This window comes from Ochotona princeps, chromosome 3 (assembly GCF_030435755.1).
Source record: "Ochotona princeps isolate mOchPri1 chromosome 3, mOchPri1.hap1, whole genome shotgun sequence".
NCBI classification, from domain to species: domain Eukaryota; kingdom Metazoa; phylum Chordata; class Mammalia; order Lagomorpha; family Ochotonidae; genus Ochotona; species Ochotona princeps.
The window spans coordinates 53,603,545-53,626,656 of record NC_080834.1 but is presented as its reverse complement, the minus strand read 5'-3'; the positions used below and the strand labels follow the sequence as shown (position 1 = coordinate 53,626,656).

The 23,112-nt window shown below is 35.3% G+C and overlaps 1 protein-coding gene across 1 annotated transcript in view; it reads left to right on the top strand.

Moving 5' to 3' along the window:
• The window catches only part of ROBO1 (roundabout guidance receptor 1), a 404,089-nt gene that overhangs the window by 266,287 nt on the left and 114,690 nt on the right, over positions 1–23,112 (top strand). Inside the window, exons 4-6 of the mRNA XM_058661768.1 lie at positions 20,741–20,861; positions 21,596–21,734; positions 22,983–23,110. Of these exons, the coding sequence (XP_058517751.1) occupies positions 20,741–20,861; positions 21,596–21,734; positions 22,983–23,110 (388 nt within the window). The remainder of the gene's footprint in view (positions 1–20,740; positions 20,862–21,595; positions 21,735–22,982; positions 23,111–23,112) is intronic.

Below are 23,112 nucleotides of genomic sequence, written 5' to 3'. Positions count from 1 at the left end.
CTGTGTATTTTCTGTACAACTTGACTGTTGAACTGACGCAATGCTAGAGATAAAAAGCATATTGAGGAAATGAATAGATTAAACATCACAAGTTTGGGTTCAAAATCACAGTTCCTGTGTAGATCATAATTGTTTTTGTTTTATATTCTTTCTTGAGGCAAACCTAAAATTGAATAATTAAAATAAAAACATAGAACATATGTAGACTGCATGACATGATTTCCAGTGTCTTTTGTCACAAACTGAAAGCAAATTCTTAGGAAATGTTGGCTGTTAAAGTATTTATGTGAGTCTTCTTTCCTAAGCTTTATATTAAAATGATTGTTTTCATTTCTGTTGTTAATTCACTTTGCAAAATGTGTTGAGTACAGATGAGCAGGAGATTAAAACACATAGTATGGTTATGAAAGGCCCTTGAAAATTACACAGTGATTGTTACAGTTTTGCTCATAAGAATTTTTAGGGTTCTTTAATGTGGTGAGTTTCTTTGTTGGAAATTTGAAGTACACTTCTCCCAGCTGTGAGAACAAAGACACACCCTATAAAACAGGGAAATATGCAATTGAAGTGCAGCTGCACCTGTATTTTCGGTAGTCTAAAGTCATTTCTTTTTACTCTGGCTTGGATGATGATCCAAATTTTAGATCCATGATGATTATAAACCAGGAATATATGGCATTTTCTGATTCTTCTACAAGAAGAGAATTGTTTAGAATTCTTTTGGTATGTATTTCTTAGAATAGCTGAAAGAGGCCTTAAATACTTTATTTTAATATTCTGTGTTTTTCTAGACTTTAAAAAAATATCTACAGTTGGACATGCAAGTAGTTTAACTGTGACAGTAAGTTTAATTGCTTTGTATTTTGTTTTTGAGACTTAGTAATAGCTGTCATTAGTAAAGGAAATTCTCTCATATTGATGATTCGGGGAACCGCAGGATTCCTTGTGATCCACAGCAGCAATCATATGTACTAGAACACTGATTTATTTCCTTTATCTTACTGCATTTTGGAGAGATTATTTTTAAGTTCTGAGAGTAGGTAAAGATAATATTAGCAATGGAATTAAAAACTATATGAAATAATGTCAAATTCAAACCTGGAGTTGCCTTTGAATAAACAAAAATAAGCATGGATTAGCATATACATCAAAACTATTTACCTGGATCTTAATAAGGACTGAATTATTCACAGAGACGTTAAAGTGCAGGATGTTGTTGAGTAAAACATGTACATGTAGTTGAGTAAAACATATATGTAGATTTAATAACAGTTTCCTAGAAAATTTTTAACATAATTTCAGATTTCTCAATGGAATGAATAGTACATAGCAAAGAAAAAGAAACAGTTATAGATGCCAAAACATTGTAATATTAAATTCCTTTGAAAGCTTGACAGTCATTTTATGTTTGTTGGCTTGGATTATTTTTAACATTAATTTATGTGTTTGAGTAGCAGAGAGTCAGGGACAGAGGAATTCTCTCTTACTGGCTAGGCTCCCAGATCCCGGCTTACCCTAAGACCAGATTTCCCACATGAGTCACAGGAGCCCAGTTGTTTCAGCTGTCAGAGGACAACCGCTGGATTTGTATTAGGAGGGAGCCAAAGCCAGAAGCCAGCATTCTATGCGGAGTGTGCATCCTAACTGCTGGTAAAAGGCTCACTACATGGATTATTTTGTTATCTGTGAGAAGATCAGCACAGTTACTTGAGTCACAATTTGCCTAGTTGTCACTTTTTCATATTTTCTATTGTGTTTCTAAAATGAACATCTCTTTGAGTTGTATGCAAAGAAATAGAAATAGTGTTGTGGTTTTTTTTTTTTTTTTTGGTGGAGGAGAGATTAGTACTAAAACTTAGTCATTTGATACTTATAAGGACAAATGTTTTCATAGGCTAAGATAATAAAATATTTAATATTATCTAGTTGATAACTAGTATAACAGAATCAACTGCATTCATCTCTCCTATCTGTAAGGCCCATATCCATTGATTTAACCAATAGACTGAAGGTTTTGAGAAAAAAAAATATTGCCTCTGTCATGTACATTTTTTTATCCTCATTATTTCTTTTTTTTTTAAAGATTTGTTTAATCTTTATTGTAAAGTCAGATATACAGAGAGGAGAGACAGAGAAGAAGGTCTTCTGTCTGATGATTGACCCCCCCAAGTAGCCACAACGGTCAGAGCCGAACTGATCGAAAGCCAGGAGCCAGAGCCTCCTCCAGGTCTCCCATGTGGTTACAGGGACCCAAGGCCCTGGGCTGTCCTCAACTGCTCCCCCAGGCCACAAGCATGGAGCTGGATGGAAAACTGGGCCGTGACACCTTTATGGGATCACAGCTCATATGAGGTGAGGTCTTTAGCCACTAGGCTACCACACTGGGCCCTATCCTTATTATTTCATAAGAAACATAATATAACCATTATTTATATAACCTACATGGCTTTGGATATTATAACTAATTTAGGAAAGATTACAGGTCCCCAGGGGTATATGTATGTATTATATGAAAAAACTCCAATATTTGTTGTGGGAGTTCAGCAACCATGGATTTTTGCTATCAACACGGAGTCCTAGAGCCAGTCTCCCTGGGATACTAACAGACAACTGTACATAATTTACCTTAACATATGATAAAAGAGAAATACAGTGGATACCATTATAGTAGTGAAACATGATGATATGTCCATGCATTTGTTTATGAGGTGTGATAGCTGAAAGCTATGGGTAATGAATATTTACAGGAACGTTGGTCACTTATGAATACCTGCCACATAAATGCCTATTGAATGTTGGAAGTTAATGTTTAATGCTTTGTGTTTAGCCCTTCTGTTTAAGTCTGAAATACAGTCTTGAAAATAGTGTTATTTTTTTCATGTAAAAATTTCAAGCAAATGTATTAGGTTTTACAAAGGGTCACTGTATGAACATCAAGAATGCTAATAAAGTCTGAATATGGTTAGGGTCCTTATGGATAATGGAGGCTTAGTCATTATTACAAAGTAGTGAAACACTGGTGAGGTGGGATTTGTGAGAGGACCTTGAACCATGTGAGACCTGTCCTTGGATGGAAGCTCTTACAAGGGGCTGTTGCTAAAGGAAAAAGCTTGGCTTGCTTGTCCTTTTTCTTTTTGCTACTCTTCAGTATGTAGCCACTCGCTCCCACATGAGCTCCTACCATGGTCATCTGCTTTTTGCCCAGTGATTTTTTCACAGTAACTGAGCTTGGCAAGGACCATGGCTCTGATAAATAAGCCTTTCCTCTGTATAAGTTAGTTATATTAAATATTCTGTTGTAGTATTGTGAAGCTGACTGATAGAGTAATCATAATAGCTATTGTGTTTTAGGAACTTGCTCCTTTTCAGATGCTTTGTAATACAACATTCTCTTTGCTCGACAATTCAATGACTGAGTGACTGTCTTTCTGTTAGGACACATTTAAACCTGTTAACTTAGGTTCCAGGGAAGAAGAAAAAGGAGATGATGACAAGAGAAAACACATGATGCAGCGTTTTCAGTGTGCTAAGATTTATATACTTATTGATCCATGTAATACTCAGAATAATGCTGCAAGATAAATACTGAACATTTTTTCTGTTGTACTCTGCATTCTCAAATCGACTGGTGTAGAAAGTGTTGATATGTGATGGATGCCATACTTTTGTTAACTTAACAATATTTGATATGTTATCAATGTAAATTGAATTTCAGATGACTGTGTCTCTTTTTTGGTGTGAAAAACTAAAATCTTATAAAGATCTGGAGAGGTTAGTTCACAGAATGAAGATTATGGTGGTTTTGAAACTGGGCTTGGTGTAGTCAAGAGTTCCAGTTCATATCAACTACAGTAATGAAATCGATAACTTAAGAAAGAAGTATAAAACTTTAAGTTTAGTAGCTGCACAAAAAAAAAATAGACATAACAATGTTGTGATTCAATTAAATCCTATAGACAGATAAACAAAGACAATTTATCCTTAAGGCTAGAATTTTACCAAGAAAGGTGTTAAAGTAATGAGATTGAGACTTAACATGTGATCATTGCTATTTCTATAAATGGGGATTCATATTAAGTATTGTGAATGAGTGAAGAGTCAACTAAATGTCTTATAGTTAACTGTATGAATTGTGGTTTCATTGCACGCCAAATCAGCTGTAAACATTTCAATTGTTACTGCTGAAAAAAAGTAAGTAGCCATGAGAAAAATCAGGAGAAGGAATTTGAGTTAAGGAAAATATTATTGCAATGTTTTAACAATTTTGTATAGCTTTGATAAAACATAGAAAAATAAACTAACATATTAGTACTATATTGGAAGTAGCAAGCTCTGCTCAGTATCTAGTTTGAAATTCCATAATTTTGCTCTTAGTAACCTTATCACTTATCCTGAATTATTCCATTTTAGCACTTAAACAGGACACCTTAAATGACATTTATCTTTTCATGTATAAAATTCTTAGATGATATGAGCCTTTATGACATACACAGTTTTGAAAGACTTGTATTAGATTTTGAGACAAGATTGCCTTGATTTTTTCCCCCTACCTATTCTCAAGATAACATACCACAAATAGGCTATAGGTGCTTTTTACTTGACTGAAAAAAATAGTTCAGATTACAGAAATGATTTTCTTGTATTCTATTAATTTCCATCAATGCAATAGTCCAAATGTAAATCAGTATTTTTGACTCAAGATCCTACCATTCTTTGAAATATGTAGAAATAATTATCTATCATCACTGTGTTTTACCATAATAATCAAGCATATTTAGTCGATTTTTTTTCTTTTTCAGGCTTTCAACTTGGGTAGGATGATTAGCCCCCTTAATTTTTTTTCCAATATTCTTGTTGTGTGAGTGCTATAAAATCTTGTCCCAGAAATCCCGTCAGTTCAGTGAAAACAGGATAGGTCATCCCAATCTTTTATGGCTTATATGAATAGGGTTATGTATGAATGATAATGAGTGACAAATAACATTTATAAAAAATAAGTACAAATTTTAAAAGATTGTATAATTTCACATGCAAGTTGACTAAAGTCATGAAAGTCAAAAATTGAGCTAGGAGAAAAATTTATGAATGCATTAAAAAATTATCCATCATCTCTCCTTCCCATGCTAAAGAATAGGAATTGTTCAGATGGGGTATGTCATCAGTTCTTTTTCTGGTCCTTTTCTGTTTCCTGTCTGTCTTTGTAGGTTTCTTTGATTTCCCTTGTTGGTGTGATATTTTGGTCAAAGGCAGCTGACTCACATCCCATCCAAGTCCCCAGTGTCTTCAGACCCTTCACAGATTTGGCATTCAGCCCACTCGTTGCCAATTGCTTCCTTTCCCCATAATTCCCACATGTCTCCTTCCCAAGCCATCTGCTCCTCCTGCCTTCCTTCGATTAGTGCTTTCGTCTGGTGTTCCAATTTCTTTCATTGTTCGATGTCTGTTGCTTCCTATCCTCCACCTTGTCCCTAGAGGAAGTCAACATACTTATTGCAGCTGATGTCATAGAACCCCCCTTCTCCGAGAAGTTGAATTTGTACTACTGAAAAGTAAATAAGTAGTTCTGCTGTGTGAAGGTCAAAGGAAACTGGTGTGGAAAACCCAAAATAGGTTTTTCCTGTCAATTTTTTAATGAAGTGTCAATTTACATTATGTGTTGTATTTTAAAAATAAATTTTTACTCATAGTTTAAATGTAAGTTAAGTGAATATAATTTCATTATATCATTTGTGATATTGAAGAAATGTGTTAATAATTTTTTTCCTAACATACTTACCTTCCATATTTGATTATTGAAATGCTGGACTAATAGATTAAAATTTAGACTATGCCATTTAAAAACCACTGATTTTGACACATTTTAAGTGTACCATGTTGTGTGTAAGACATTCACTGTTCATTTCACTGATTCAAGCTGTGCAATGAATTCTCTAATTAATACTTATGTGAGTTTATAGTGTCATTGTAGAATCCCAGTAAGGAGAATCCTGTGAAATGTCATTGTAAATAGAGATACACTGCATATTGTCCTTGGTCCATATTTCTGAAAGTTGCATGTATCTATCTGAAAAAGGAAATTCAGATAGTTGATGTGTCATTCAAGTTCCAGATTCGCAAATAAACAAATTTGTACGATTTGTTAAAAGAGATGCAACATTGAATTACAGCTGTGAAAGAATTTCCATTTCGCACATAATAGCTGTAATCATTCAGTTTAGGTGAACACTATTAGTAAGTATTTAGAATGACACACTGAAATTAAGGAAATTGTTTCAAATAGTTTTTATGCTTTTATTGTGCAATGCAGTACTCAATTGGTGATACCACACAAGAATTAAGTCCTAATACCCTTAGGCATGCAGTGTGTGAAATGAATCAACTTTTCTCCCATGCATCTAGGACATTTCTTATTACATGTTATTGTTTGGGGAATTGAGAAATTTTATGATTCAGATGAGAAATGCTGAATGAGAAAGACTGGTTTATTTTCCCGAGGAACAACCTGAACCTTCCCACTAGCTTACAAATTTATTTAAATTTTTAAGCTTACATTCTTCATGTTTGGACACTGCAACTAGAAACATTTCTGAAGCCTGAGCACTCTTTGAAAGGACTGTGATAAACTCACTATCACAACTCTCACATAAATTAGTTTAAATGATGGTGCAATTATAAACATGATTCCTATGAGATTTTGTTTGTCATTTTACCTTTTTATTATTCATAGTTTAGATGTGCATTTAAGATCTTGGCTAGGAGAGTCTGGCGGTAATTTTTTAAGTCTTTGCATGTACTGTTGTATCTGCCTGCCATATTCTGATTTCTGTACACTCTTGTTGGATTCATTTCTTACATCTCAAACAAAGAACTGCTCCTTTCACAAGGATCTTCTGCATGGTGCAAACCCATGCTACATCTCTTTTCCTGCTATCTGTTCCTTTTCCCTTTATCAAAGAATTATCCTTCATTTTGAATATTGGTTAATATGTTATGTAGTATATATGTCAACAAATGACACACACAGACCAACTGTTTTTCTTATAGGAAGTCAATACATATATCTTGAGAAAATATTGGCTAAATTAAAGCCTTTTAGAGCCTCTGTACTTGAAAAGCTGCTACTGTAAACAAATTTGCTTTTGTTAAATATATTTCCATGGAAGAGTATGTTGATTTTCTTGTGTGCTTTTAAAATAGAAATGGGATATCATCTACACTATTTCTTTTTTTTTTTTCTAAAGTTTGGGTTTGCCTTGGCTTCAAAGCAGGAGGTACTGCAAAAGTTAACAGTAGGAGTAAATGTGTTACTGTGAGGCTTGCACAACTCACAGATCTGACATGTAGCCGATCTGAGAAACTGAATAGGCAAGATCCTCATTTTTTTTAATAGAAAGGAAGTCGAGAATGTAGACTTGTTGTGTCACATAATGGATTGATGTTGAGTCATGAATAAGAGCCAGGCCTTCATAAGCAGATTTCTTCCTGTGCTGACATTTCCCATGACAAATCAGACCTAACCAACCCATCTGAAACAATACTTAAATACTTGTATGTTCTTGAAAATCTACAAATAAATTGTGTTACTGGATTCATTTCGTATAGTCTTATCACTTGTTTTGTATTATAAATTAAAAATTTATTGTATCGTGCTAGCTTAAGAATACAATTTTAAAAATACAGGGCTTAGTGATTTTCTCTGTCTATTTAGCCATCGAGTAGAAATATGGCCTTGTATAGAATTTGATTCATTATTCTGTGCTTCCTGTATGTTGCTAAGAACACATCTGAATACATCTTAAGTGATTGAATATCTGAGGTTATCTCACAATCACATTCCAAAAATAAAAATAAATTACAGGAGCGTAAATGTTAAGCTTAATTTATGACCATCTTGGGAAAGCATTCAAGTCTGAAGCTCATTTTTGAAATGTACTATAACCAATCCTTGATCCAGGCTTTCATTTATTGAAAATATTAATATCTCCTCCTTCCTACTTATTAGGACCATCATGTGATTCAACTACAGCAAATGGAAGTATTTTAAGAAATACTGGTTGAAACCTCATAATAAGTTTTATTTTTAATATTTCTGTCTTGATTTTCATTCAGTTAATGCTTATTCTACACTGATAGAAGTAGCATGCCAAAGTGAGAGATCAGAGATGCCTAAATAAAACAATGGTTTTGAATTAAACATGAAGCCCTTGTAAAAAGCAGTATATTCTGGTTCAATCCTCAAATAGCCACAACAATCAGGGATGGGTCAGGCTGATGGCAAGAGTCAGGAAGTCCTTTTGGATCAGTTCTGTGAGTGGTAGAAATTGAGCCATCATTACCAACCTCCTTGGTGCCTACCTGTGGCTAGCACGCAGGGTATCTGTGGGCTCAAATGTGTATTCCCATAGGAGAAGCAGGCATTACAAGTGGTGGCTATACCCACTGCACTACAATGCCTTCCTCCTGTAAGTCCTTTGTTGTCCTGTCTTTTAAAACATTTCATTATAACGCTGTAATCCTTGGAAGCCCTTAAGTGCCTTAGAGAGGCTGCATTTGTGTTGAGATGCTGAGATAAAGCATTTGAGGCTAAAGATAATCAGTTGAAATCTAGTTCATCACATACTTTTTGCTGGCTGTGGGAAGTTATGCACAGTTTTCCATCTTCCTCTAAATGCTGTAATGTTTTTCTGAAAGATAGAAGTCCTAATGTAAATGAAAAATCTGAACTATCATGGACATTGTTTTGGTCGCTGAAAGTTAGTCGCCAGGATTCAATTAAGTATCCTGAGATGATTCTAGTCTTCTGAATTTTATTTTTTTCAGATAGGTTTCCTAAAAAGTTATAAATGCTTTTCCAAAAGTTAGCTCCACTGAAATGCTAGTTTCAAAGTAGCATTAGGCAATGTAGAGGAGTGCCGGACAGACCTTTCTGAGCGGCCTTCCATGTGGACTTCTGCCAGCTCTTGATATCTGCTGAGCCAAAGCTTGATGGATGCACGCTGCTGGTCAGCATCCATGGTTCTTTATTTGGAATGGACTCTCCAGAAAGCACATAGTGTCTCAGAAACTCAAGGAATCAGCCAAAAAGAGCCATAGTTGTTCCTCATAATTCAAAGTAATTACCAATGCAGTATGCTAAGCAGAAGCATTATAACTCCAAAACAGAACACACGTGCTCAAAGAAGTAAACATGCAGTAGAAAATCTTAAAACTTGTTATCCCAGTATGGAAAACAGATATGCAAATATTGTTTACCCTTTAATTTTTTTCCTTGTCATTATATGCTCACCCCATGCATGTCAGTCCCATGAATTTCCAGGCTCTTTGATACATCTGATCGGGTTATTAAATTTCTCCACCTAGCCAAGGACTGGTGGAATTTCACTACTGCTCTCTGTGAGCACTTTGTTTAATTACAGGTTGAAGCAGTTTGCTTAAATAAAGACATAATCTTTTGTGGATTTAAGACTAGTGTTTTAACCAGTTTATTTTCTTTTCACTACTCTATTAATCACAGATGAAATGTTTCTTTGAATGTATAGTTTCAAAATTTATCTTAAAAGCAATGCTTACAAATCTTAAGTTTAATTTGAAAAACACATGATATTAAAATCTTGTGTGGTAAATTCTCTGTTTTCAAAACATTGAGATTCTAATGCTTGTAATCTTTGTGATTACTCGTGATGACCCTGACCACATTTTGTTTCTTTCTGTTTACATCAAGCAAAATGAATTGTAATCTTCAAAAAAAGAAAAAAACGGAGTGCACTCAGCCTTGCCCTTGATCAAATAGGGATTTTTTTCCTTAAGACAGTGTTCAAAATGAAATTAAAGAAAAAAATTTAAGGTTCCAAGTTTTATTTTTTTTATTAAAACACTTTAAAGAGTTGAGATTTCTTTTCATTGTTTATACTTGACTGAGAGGCTACCTTCATTTCTACATCTTGTCTACATTATTACTTTTATTTAAAGTTTCTTTCCCAAATCCCATATTGCATGTTGAGGCTGTTGTCTCCTTTAATCTAATGCTGATTCTGCATTTCTTTTGTTTTAAAGCCAGTTGCTTTAACCAAATAGCTATTGGTAACATCTGACCACTTCAGTTTTTATATCCTTAAAACCGAAGAATTTGATAAATCATGTACTTGTGAAATAATCTGGTATGCATTAACAAAATTACTACCAGACGGCACAGGTTTTCTCTGCTTAAATCTTACAAATCAAGGTGATCACAAAGCTATATAGGCCTATCACATTAGGAACAGGCTCATGTTTAAGTCACTTCAAGAGCATCATCATGGATGGGAACATTTCAAGAGCAGTTGAATTCAGTCTGTATAATGCTAGTTGAAAATAATGGAAATTTGTCTCATTGAATGGCTAATGTGTACTTTAGTAAGAAATCAATTATTTCTGATCTCATTGCCTTTTCAAAATCACAGTGTCATTCTTCTCTCCCAGCACACTGCGCCCTGGGAACCGTAATGATAAAAGATCATATCAGCTTTTACCATATTTATTAGGGTTATTTATGCAGATCCTAAATAAAATTTAAACATGCCATATTAATCAGTGCATGTTTATATGGAAAGAGCAGAGATATTCTTCTGTGTATAAACTAATGTGGAATACTTACCTGATTGTTTTCTTTCAACAACATGTGCATTTTGGAGTATAAACTTGAATAGCTTTTTTTTTTTTTTTTTTTTTTTTTTTTGCTGACAATCTGATTAGGTTGGATATCCATATTTCTTAGGCTTAAAATTAATAGTGATAATAGCAGGACCCTCAGTCTAACTGTCCATCTGGTCTATTGAATGCACCTATTTGTTTTTAATTCACAAAATATGAATGATTTGCAATGTGTGGTACAGGAAGCCATCAAAACAAAAGCAGTAGTTTTAAATTCAGTGCAAGGAAAGTCTGCTATAGAAGCTTTACTTTGAATCCATGGAGAGTGATTTCCATTCTCTGAATCTTAGTTTTTTCATTCAAAAAAAATAGGGAAATTCGTCTACCTTGTAAGACTGTTTTAAAATTAAAGACCTAAGAGGCTCGCATTGCGCTTCACTGAACTAAGCTGCACACCAGCAGCACCGTTATTAAAGTGCCTGCTTGAGTCCCAGCTCGTCACTTTTCTATCCAGCTTCCTGCTAATGGATCTGTGAGGATAGCTGAAGATGGTCCAGGTGCTTGGGCCTTTGTCTCACACATGGGAGACCCTGATGGAGTTCTAGGCTCCTGGCTTTGGTGTGGCACAGACCTCATGGTTGTCATCTGGGGAGTGAATCAGTAGATTCAAGTGTCCTCTGTTTGTTTTATTCTCACTGTTTATTCTCTGTTCATCTCTGATGCTATGCCTGTCAAATAAATGAACAGATATTTTAATTTTTAAAAAATCAAAGGCACATCACACTTCATATTAATTGTAGCATGTTCAAGTATATCAGTGAACATATTATATCTACCACTGATTCACTTAAGAAGTTTTTGTGTTTGCTGAGAAAACTGCAAAGGCATTTGATACATGGGACAATTTTTTGAGACATTAGGTTTTTGTAAATTTTTCAAAGTAATCACCAACACCTAGAAAGGCATCTGAGAATTTAAGTGTATTATTTTGGTACAAAGTGATCAGATTTAAAATTTGTCTTTAATGGGGCAGTATGAATAGTATAAAATCTAGAGTACATCTGATCTCTCAGGTTATGAATTTTTTTTAAAATTTACTTAGTTGCTGCTGAATATTGAAAGTGTAGGATATTAGGACAATATCCTTGCCCTCAAAGAAGGCATATTCTAGATAGAAAAGAAGACAGACGTATCAGATTAAGCATCCTCCATCAATTTTCCTTGGTCCTTAAAGCTTTTTACTAGCTATTGTCTGTTCTGCTAGCACCCCTTGATTTCACTTTTTTCCCACCCTTTAATGTTGGAATTTCTGTTTTGGTTTATGTGAAAGCAATGTAGGATTTATAAATTCTGATTTTCAACTCAAAGTTTTAACTTTATGGCTTATACTTCAGTTGACAGCAAAGCAAATTATTGGTATCCCCTAATTCTATCACTGTTATTTGCTCTACATCTTCTGGAACTGAACCATTTATGACTGAGAATACCCTCCCAAAAATAACACTGTAAGGTTTGAAATATTCTTTAGACTGAGCTTTATTTTAATTTTGTTTTGCAGATTTATTATATAAAACAAAGGTGGCTTGGATGCATTTACTTATCTTTTGTTCACAAGTTAGCCACTCTTGAAAGAGTGAGAAATTTATGTGAGCAAATCTGGAGGTTAATATACCCCATTAGAAAATTACTTTAAGGGGCTGGCATTTGGCTCACCAGATAATGCACTATTTGGGATGCCTTCATCCCATATTTGAAAGCTTCCAGCTTCTTGTGATGCACATTTTGGAAGACAGCATGTTACGATTTCTGTACTTGGGGTGCCGCTGCCCACTTGGGAAATAAGGGGATAGAGTTCCAGGCTGCCTGACACAGTTCTGGCCATTCTGAGTCTTGGGATACTCCTCTCTCTTTCAAACAAATACCACTACCAACACGACTACCACAACCACCACCACCACCACCACCACCAACACCACTCTCCCCCAACCTTGTACAAAACAAAACAAAAAAAAAATGAAGAGAGAAATTCAAAAAAGGGAATAATTAGTTTTAAAAAAAACCCTTTCAGTTCTATCTCATACTTTTTCCTAAAATTGTATTCTATTTATCAAATAGATAAGCGAGCCTGCATGTCTTCTTTTATTTGATGTGTGCTTTTGAGGGGATGCTTGAGCTATTTATTTTCCTATCCTATGTCTCTTATGAAATGAGACACAAATATGTCAAAATATGCAACTATATTCACATATGATCTTGTGATCAATAAGAGGGTGAAGCAGCTGGCTGTCTGGATATTGGATCTGTGACCCTGGCCTGATGGGCCTAAGCTTCTGATTAATCAATTAAGCTTGTCACTTGCAAGCTCAGTTTGTTCTCCTTTGAAGCTCTGGGTTTAGAACTTCTCTAGTTTGCAGCTATTTTAGAGATGTCTGTATTTGCATAGAATCTTCATTCATAGTACTAAGTGCTTTTATTGCCTTTTAATATTTGAAAATCAATACATTTCTGTAAACTAAAATCAGTTCTTCTGAACTTTTGAATCCAGAAATCCCTCACATACCCACCATTGATTCATCTTTTCTGGCCATGGTTATGTGTTGTCTTTGGAATGAAGATAAAGTTAAAATTCACTAGCAAATTGTGCATGGTTTCTGGAAAAGGCATTAGTTTAGTAAGACATTTCGTAGTCAGGGAAATTCTCACACTGGTGCAAAACTCCAGAGAAGTAGATCTAAGAACCCTTGGAAAGAAAAGGGGTTTTACTGTTGGAAAAGTATTTTCAGCTGGTATCCTTATAACTCAAAAGAGCCAAGAGTTTGAACATAAGCTTTTCTCCCCTCAAAAGCAATGGACATTTTTTATCTTTTTTTCTAGAGTGCAGTCATAATGCCTCAATGGATTTTTCTGTCAGGTTGCCTTTGCTGGGATGGTATGTAAATTCAGAATTGTAGCCAGATGGTTGGATGAAGTGATAAAAAGCAAACCTGATTTTGTGGGAAAGTGAAAATTGGCCGTAAGACTTTGTTTTTACCTTTAAAACAGCAGGACTTTGTTTCATGAGACCTGTGAAGGAACTAATACATTAACCTTAATAGCTGTGAGCTAAATTAATTTTTCATGTGCATTTTAAATACTGCAATGTTATCTGCCTATGTAGATGGCAGTGAAAAACTGTGCAGTTGTCTTACTTTTTGAAGACAGAAGACTGCTTTGCTCCCACATCACTCCATATTGCCAGCTCTTTCTTGGACTCACTTTTGGGTTCTAATCTTACTGACTCAGGTAGCAGACATGAGAAGAATCTGCTGAACGCCATCACTGTTTCATCTGCGCTCCATTTCATCAGCACTCAGCACTTGTCTGGCCCTCGTTTAGAAATCAATAAATTAATAGGGTGGTTTCTATTGACTGCTTTGGGCTGCGTGTTTCTGCCTGATGCAGGAAAATGGGTGTCCCAGAGAAAATGCCAAGTCCATATTTTTATACTGATTTTAAGCCACACTTAAGCAAGTAAAAATTACATACACTTTAAGAAAGCCATGTTTCTTTTTTTGGCTATTTCTTGTTAGATTGGGCTTCTTGCATAAGTCCTCTGGTGAGCTACACTACATAGATGGAAAGGTACTAATTTATACCTTTGCTAGGAAAATCATCCCCTCTCTGTCTCTCTGTGGGGTGGCTCCCAGTTGCCTGCAATTAGCAATACAGCTCTTCCTGATGTAACCTATAATCAAATTATCATAGGTGTGCATGTGCAGCAGCAAACAGCCAACTACCAATTTATAAATTGCCATGAGGAAGAAATGAGAAGTTTAGTAGGAGAAATGAAAATAGCAGGGAAATGCAGCTGCCATACAGTGACTCGCTGTCTGTGTTCTCAGCTGGCAGCCCCCCAAGCTGTGTGGAGCCACGTGTTCCCACTGGGATAATTGCTTTTCCTGCATGAGTCTCTTGTTGCTTCTCTCTGATGATCGAGTGTGTTTAAACTCGGCTGAATGCATGTTGGTTTTCAAATGGTATTGTAGAGTGGGCTAGCAAACAAACGAAATTGGATCATGTTCTCTTGTATGTTTGTATCCCAGACACATGGGGGTGGGGGGAACAGGCAATGGAAAGATCCTAATTGCCTTGTTTTCCTCTCATTTCCACTCCGGAGAGATTAGTTAAAAGACCAACAGGTCATAGTTTTCCTTGTCATGATGGTCCTTTTGCAGACCAGGAAAAATGTGAAAAGTCATTTGATTGTTGTCAATTCACTATTTATATAAATTCTCAAGGCGTGTGTGCCTCCCCAGTATCTTATTGCTAAATAAGATTCTTTTGTGGGAATACCATGAACAGTGTGCATTTTAAGCAGGCTGATCAACATGCAATAGTCTTTGCTTAAGAATTGACCAGAAAATGGAAGAGTAAAACCAAAGTGAGAATCTTCTCAATGAGATTCAAATCTGACAGGATTGAATATTTTTTATAGACAAGAGTGAAAATAAAAGCTTGTAAATGTTAGGATCTAATCTACCTGTTTTTTTATTTGACCTATGGGTGAGTACAATTGCTCATGTATTATGTCACGAGTTTGTGTTGGCCATGAGAGCATGATGGTCTCTTTCATTCACTCTAGAGGAACAGAATGAAACTAGACCATATTTGATCAAGAGACTTACATGAAGATAGTCAAAACACGACCTCTCTCTCTCATCTCCTTCCCTCTCAGGCTCTCTTTTTCTTCTGTCTACCTCTCTCCTTTCCTTTCTCCCTCCTTTTCCATCTTTTCCTCATTCTTGGCCTCTCCCTTCATTTTCCCCCTCTCAATTTCTCTCTCTGCAATTTTTCTCTATCTTCCTTTCCACCTCTGTTCCCTACACTCTGTCCCCTCCCTCTCTCCACCATCCATGCAAACCAGAAGGAAGGGGGGATCATTTTGGAAAAATGAACATATGTAATTTGGAGTCTGATATATTGTTTATAGTAGTGTCAAAATGTTTGTTTTCAAACTGAAATATGAGGTTATTTTTATCGAGAATACAGGACAGCATTTTTAAAGTGCTAATACAGAAAATAGAAAATAAAAATGTTGAAGCTTATTCATATACTTAAGTTTTACTGATGTTGATAAGAGCTGTAGATACAAATAATTTCACATGTTTTTAATGGTGAAAATTTATCAATCATTTAAATTTTTATCTGATAACAATGGTTAAATTTAAGTTCCCAGGGTCAGCATTGTGGTGTAGCAGCTTAAACCGCAGTCTGTAATGTAGACATCTGGCATACAGTGCCATCCTGGGTTCTCTGCGGCTGAGCTTATATTCAGCTCACTGCTAACATACCTGAGAAACAGTGGAGAACAGCCCAGAACCTGTTCCCCTTCCACCCAGAGGAAAGACAACTGCTGACTTCAGTCCAGCCCTAGCCGTTGCAGTCATTATAGGTGTGAACCCCAGCAGTTAAATATCCTGCCACTCTTCCTGCTGGTTACTCAGCCTTTCAAATTAAAACAAAAACAAAAAGCTTGAGTCCAATCCAAAAAAGAAAAGCAGTATCACTATTACTAATGTATATCATTCAGAAATTTAAAACACCTACATATAGAAATTTTACAATAACTGGTAAATTACATCATTTACTACTGTTCATGACTTTCCTTTTGTTACTGTTTTTATTGTATGATTTGCCTAGGGATATGAGTAAGAAATATTATCAATAAGATATATATTTTTGATATTGTAAGAGATATGAAATCTAAGATTTATTTTTACCTATGAATTTTTTATGTTGCTTTGAGACTTTTTGAATTGTGAATTTCATGTCATTAGTAGTACAAAGTGAGCGACAGTTTTGCATTAAAATGCAATAGCCCCTGATTGTTTCTGAATGACACAACAATGTGTGTTACCCAGTGTGGCTGCTTGATTCTGATTTAGCTTGATATTAAAATTGTAGCTTGTGCAGCTAGTTTGGGCAGGACTGTTAAAATTCCATCTCATTCCTGTGCTGCTTGCTCACGATAGCTATCTTTTTTCCCTTGGCTGCCTAATATTTTTATTGTGAAGTTAATGCCAAATTTTAAGGAAATAAAAGCTCCTACTGTTGTGACCTTTCTTGGTGTGTTTCCGTTGAAAGGGATGTTCAATCTGCAGTTTCCTTCACCAAGAAGAATGTCTGGGAGGCTACGACTGACCATCTGGGCTACCTGCATCTCATTGTCACTGGGGACCCCGGCCAGCCCTTCTTCAGTGCATAGCAGCTTGCTGTCTGTTCCTGGTGTCATAGGTCCAGGCCAACTTGACAGCGTTACTATGAAGGGACAGTGTGTCCCAGGAGATTTAGTGGTGGATTGTTTAACTCTAATGCACTTTGCTATAATTCAAACCCTCTCATCTCTCTTCCTTTGCAAAATAATTTACAAATTATTCAGTGGCTTAAAAAAATCATGTTTTTTTCTGAAAAAAAAAAAAAAAGCTTCTAAATCAAGATACTTGAAGAAACTGCTCATTGTGTTAATTCTGTTTCTCAAGCCCTGCCAGTGTAAATTGAAGAACCCAAGCCTTAATCTTTTTGAAAACTGTAAAAATTAAGAACTACATACTTTCTTGTTGGTCTGATGAAACTATAAGTATCCTATCTGCATTATTCAATATAAATTTCTTTTTTTTTAATGCTCTAAACCAGTATGCCAGCAAGTCATTGTTTTGGAGGTTATTAAAAATCAAATTTCTAGTAAAGAATTCAGGTTTTTTTAATGTGAACTCTATTAAAGGAAGTGAGATAAATTATATGACAGTTTGGTGGCTAGCAATTTGACATCATCTTTGAAGCCCTTAATATAATTAGGGGTTTCTTTTTTGGTCTATTGAATTCAAGTCACATTAGGTTAATGTAATTAAAAGCAGAAAAGGTTTTGTGTAGCCAAACTAGTTAATTAGCCCCAGTCAGTTTATCATGTTAACCTAGAGGTGTATGGACAACATAGTGGGGTGATACTTGAAAAAAAAATTCCTGTGTAACAGATACTGCAAATCATCTGACTTGCTTTAGGGCAGAAAATGAAGACATACCAAGAAGTTCATTTTGAGTTCATCTGTATCTCTGATTGTGAGTACTGATTGCAGGGTTAGCTGTATACACCATAGAATAACTAGACCAAAAGAGAATAATTTTATCCTTTTTTTAAAAAAGAAATATGATTCTTTCTCTCCAGAGTTAATAAGAAAAAAATTATCTTGTGATCAAAAATAAAAATACTGATGGTAGGTGTTTTGTTTTTCCTGCCTACGAGATGTATTTAATGGCTCTCTTCATTTTTGAGAAGAAAAAAAATAAAGCTATTTCTTTGACTTTTCCCCTATTATTTTTCATTAAACAATACAGTAAATGAGATGGAGGCATTTGCTGTTGCTTCTGAAAAATCCTTTTCTTTTTTTTTTTAAGTTGTAGGAGAAAAGATTTTTACCCCAAAGTAAAACCATTTTTAGTTTCTTGTGGGGAGAATTCCTGGTATGCAAAAATAAAATATATGCAATATATTGAGGATTTTCATATGTTAATGCTTCTAAAGCTTTTTTTAAAGGCTTGGATCAGTTACTAAGAAATGTACAAAGTTTAAACACATTTGAGAGTTTAAATTCTATACCACCTTCCTCTCATCTCTCCTGCTCTGTCTCCCTCCAGAAAGGAGCAAGACCTGTGGGAACTTTTTATTTTGTTTTGCTTTCATCAAGTATGTATATGGTGGAGGCCCCCCTTCAAGAACTGTCTAGAGCGTATGGAAATGTGGGCCTCTAACGTGGTTACCACTGTGGGCTGGTTAGGTGGATGGTAATGAGGAAGTAAGACCTCTGCCTTGGATTTCTGACACAGGCTGGATGCCAGCGTATTGTCTGCAAGTTTAACACATTCTACTTCTCCACTCCCCGGATTATGTTAATTGAAATAGTGTTCTGAAGTTCAGTGTTTAACATTGTGTCTGTTCATTATACAAACTAGTTTTTGATAGGTTTACAATTTGGCTGTCAAGTCCAGCTGCAGGAAGAGACCTGCCAAGAAATATTTCTTAGCTTGTTTTAAATAGTGCTGTTTTCACATTTATGGTGTTTTGTGTGTTAGATGTTTCCTCACAATCTTTTTACATAATAAGAGGAAATGTCATTTTTTTGGTTGACAAAGGGGCACCATGCTTTAGAGTATAGAAAGTCACCCCAAATTTACAGGAAATATTTTTATAAATCAACATGAATGGTGATTGTTAATAATAGATACAGCTTGAAAGTTGGTATGTTATATTTGATCTGAAATATGGTGTAAGTTTTTCTTTCTTTCTTTTTTAATTCTCTAGTTTGTTGAATAAAATGGAACTTATCTTCCATGTGTGTGTGACCTTGAAGAATAGATTTATGGCTTTTTGTTAGCTACATTTCAGTGCATCCTTTAACATAGTTCTAAAATCAATTTGAATTTATGGAAATTTGAAGGCTGTAATTTTCCTTTCACCGTTTTTCTTTTATGTTTCTCCTATTTTGTTGTTTGTTCCTACACTTGTATTTGTTTCTGTCTGTTCATCTTTGAGGAAATAAGTTTCTCCCAAGCTTAGTGATGCTTGTTTTGTCTCCCATTTAACCTGTAGCATCCACTTTGGGATCCTTAACAATTATTGGCAGTGAGTGTATGATGGGACATTACTTTATATAATAAATTTGTCTTACTGATGGAGTAGAAGACTTGAGTGTGTGGACATTTTGCCAATGCCCTCCTGTTACTTAAACATGTAGATTACAGAAGAGCATATATTATGTGAATCTAGTTTAGTGAAACTGTAAGTACATATAGTCATATATATCTGCATATGCAAATAGTTACTTGTGTAGTCAAAGTGTGTACACACACACACACACACACACTTCTGTGTAGGAAGAAAAATAGAATAGACTCACAAATCAATGAATTTCTGGAAGTTTTTTTGTTGATATTTACTTTCATCTTTGTATTATATATTGGAAAAGTTAGGTATGTGTGAAATAATAAAATTGCTATGGATGTATCTTTGTAGCCATTATAAAATTTACAATGTACATCGAATTGGATAACAAACTAGATTTTTGTCAGTAGTTGATGTTTTTATTCAACAAAAATCCTTCATGTGACTTTTATCTGTAGACATTATTATAGATAGCTAGGGGTGGAAGAATGATCAAGGCAGAAGAAATTTTGCTTGCTAATTTAAACATCTATTGAAAAAATTAACTTCCAATAGCACAAACATTTCCAAAAATCTATAGTCATTCTAAGGTTCAAAATATTATATGTATTTACTGGTAACTAATCATTATTGCTACACCAACTTCATGTTAAATTAAGAAGAGGTTGCTACTTGTCTGAATCCTGATCTTAATTCATGTTCGATGTTGCTCTACTTCTTTTCTGGATGTTTTCATGCAATTTTAATTAATTTTATTTAGTGAATTCCATGTTTAAGAGTGTACCCAAATGTGCCTTTCCAGATGACATACTAGAGGCTGTTCCATCTTTGTATCCTAAGCAGCCACAGAATTTCTTGGAAGGCAGTAACATCTGTTTTTTTCATAACCGGCAGATTTCACTGTTTTTATACTGAGGACATATTCCTTTCAAGACACTAATAAATTTAGTGACTTAAAGATTTATTTCTGTATCTTAATACTAGAATGTGATCCTTAAAATAACTTATATATATTTGCATATTAATTATATCTTTGTGGTTTCAAGAATTTATGTGTTTCTCCATGTGCTATCCAAATTATTCATGCAATTTTTTGTGGTTTTCCTTTAATCAAATGATGTGAAAGAACTTGGCTACTTTAAAATACAAATTTATTCAGAATATAAAACTGTTATAAAGCAAGCATGTAAGAAAAATATTTTCTTCTTTTAAAGTATATGTTTGGAAATCATTGTTTATGAATTTATGGCCTAACAATATAGCAAGTAGTACACTTCACCTGTTTTATATAGTCATTCATTGGTTTATATACTTAGGAAGTAGAATTAATTTATGTAGACCTCCATCGTGGAAGCATAGTCTGAGTAATTTTACTAATATCAATATCAAATTTTGGTTTTTTGTTCTTTTTTGAAGATACGAGGAGGAAAGCTCATGATTACTTACACCCGTAAGAGCGATGCTGGCAAATACATCTGTGTCGGGACCAACATGGTTGGAGAACGTGAAAGTGAAGTAGCAGAGCTAACTGTGTTAGGTAAGTGCTGTGTTATCCAGTTGGCTTCCTTTAAAGCAGACCTCTTAGTATTATTTTGTATTATTGTCTTATGGAGAAAGAAATTTACTTTCAAGGAAGTGAAAATGGCTTCATGCAATGGAGAAATAATATTAGTAAATTCATGTAACTGGGGATGGGAAGCAGAGTGGATTTAGTAAAAAAAGTCAGAGATAAAACAGACAAAGATGTGGGAGAACTAATAGAAGTCCTAAATCTAGACCCAGCATGGTAGCTTAGCGAATAAAGTCCTCGTCTTGAATGTCCCAGGATCCCATATGGGCTCCGATTCTAATCCCAGCAGCACAGCTTCCCACCCAGCTGCCTTCCTTTGGCCTGGGAAAGCAGTTGAGGACGGCCCAAAGCCTTGAGACCCTGCACCCGCATGGGAGACTGGGAAGAGGCTCTGGGCTCCTGGCTTCAGATCTGTTCAACTCTGGCTATTGCGGCTGCTTGGGGAGTGAATCATCAGGTGGCGGATCTTCCTCTGTGTTTCTTCTCCTTCTGTATATCTGACTTCCTAATAAAAAAATAAAACGAATCTTTTTTTAATAAGTCCTAAATCTATAGAGTTTTCTGCAAGTGGTTAACTATATGAAATGCTTCTGTTTATAGAATTTCAAGTTGTAAGTTGTTTTTACTAAACACCTAAAATGGTTTTTTGGGGGAGGGAGTCAGTTTTTGTTTTATCTTGAGATGAGTTTTCCTACTTTTAGAGAGACCGTCGTTTGTGAAGAGGCCTAGTAACTTAGCCGTTACTGTGGATGACAGCGCAGAATTTAAATGTGAGGCCCGAGGAGACCCTGTGCCTACAGTACGGTGGAGGAAAGATGATGGAGAGCTGCCCAAATCCAGGTACTGGTCAGGACTTAATGTTGTGACTCATCTCCTCTGGATTTCTAGCCATTGGAATTGTCTACTTTATCAAAACTCTTGGGCTTCTGATGGTTTGATTTTGAATTGTTTGACTTTACATCAATATTAAAGCAATATAAATTCCATAAATACTGTGAGAGTTGGGCATTTTGCATTTACTGCTGGCCCTGAATACAAGAACTTACAGACAAACCTCAAGTTACAATGGAGACGCGTCCTGATAAACCCATTGAAAACAGGAAGTATTGTAAATTGACATGCATTTAACAGAGCCTGGTAGCTTAGCAATGGAGCACATTCTGCAATAGCAGTTTCTGCTGCTGACAATTATGTGACTGACTCGTAGATGTGGTTCACTGCTGCCACCTATTATCTCAAGAGAGTCTCATGCTACACATCCCTAGTCAGGCGAAAGATCAAAATTCCAATTTCATGGATGAGCCATGATATTAGCACTTCAGGGACAAGTTAAGATATCTACAACACACATCAGAGCTTCTGAGTTCAATTTTCTTCTTCAGCTCCTGATTCCAACTTTCAGCAACTTAGATTTTGGAAATAGCAGTGATAATTCCAGTAGTTGGATTCCTGCCATGTATATTAAGCCCTGGATTAGACTCTCAGCTTATTGCTTCAACCCAAGCCCTGCTTCAGTCCTTGAAGGCATTTAGGGAGTAAACCAGTAGATGGTCACTGCCATCTATCACATTTATTTTGAAAAAACTCCCATTTCACTCGTTAAATGTCTGCAACAGCTAAAGCTAGGTCAGGTTGGAGTTTCGCAGTATAGAATATAATGAAGATCTATCACAGAAGCATCTGCAACAAAATAATTGAGTCATCCTGCTGCATTCCAGGGCACAGATAAGTGGGGAATAGATTTAGAATTTAAATCCAGCCTCTCCAGTATGGATTATTGGCATCCTGAGTATCTTCTTAACTACTGAGTCAAACTTTCAGTACTCACTTTTAATTATACAGTGAACAGAATACCTTGAGCAAATGAATGTGAATGTCCTGCTTATTTTAAAAATGTCATTGCAGAAAAAAGTTTAATATATTAACCCCAATGAGCATAAAAATAAACTCTTCTGCCTGCTGACTCAGAGGAATGTGCCAACATTGTTACATGTGATGTGATGTGATACCCAGACTGTTGTATACATACTAGTGGATTTTTTCAGGTTGAAAACTATTTGCCTGTGCTTTCTCTTATTATGCTGTTAGATATGAAATTCGAGATGATCATACCTTGAAAATTCGGAAGGTGATGGCTGGTGACATGGGCTCATATACCTGTGTTGCAGAAAATATGGTGGGAAAAGCAGAAGCATCTGCCACTCTGACAGTTCAAGGT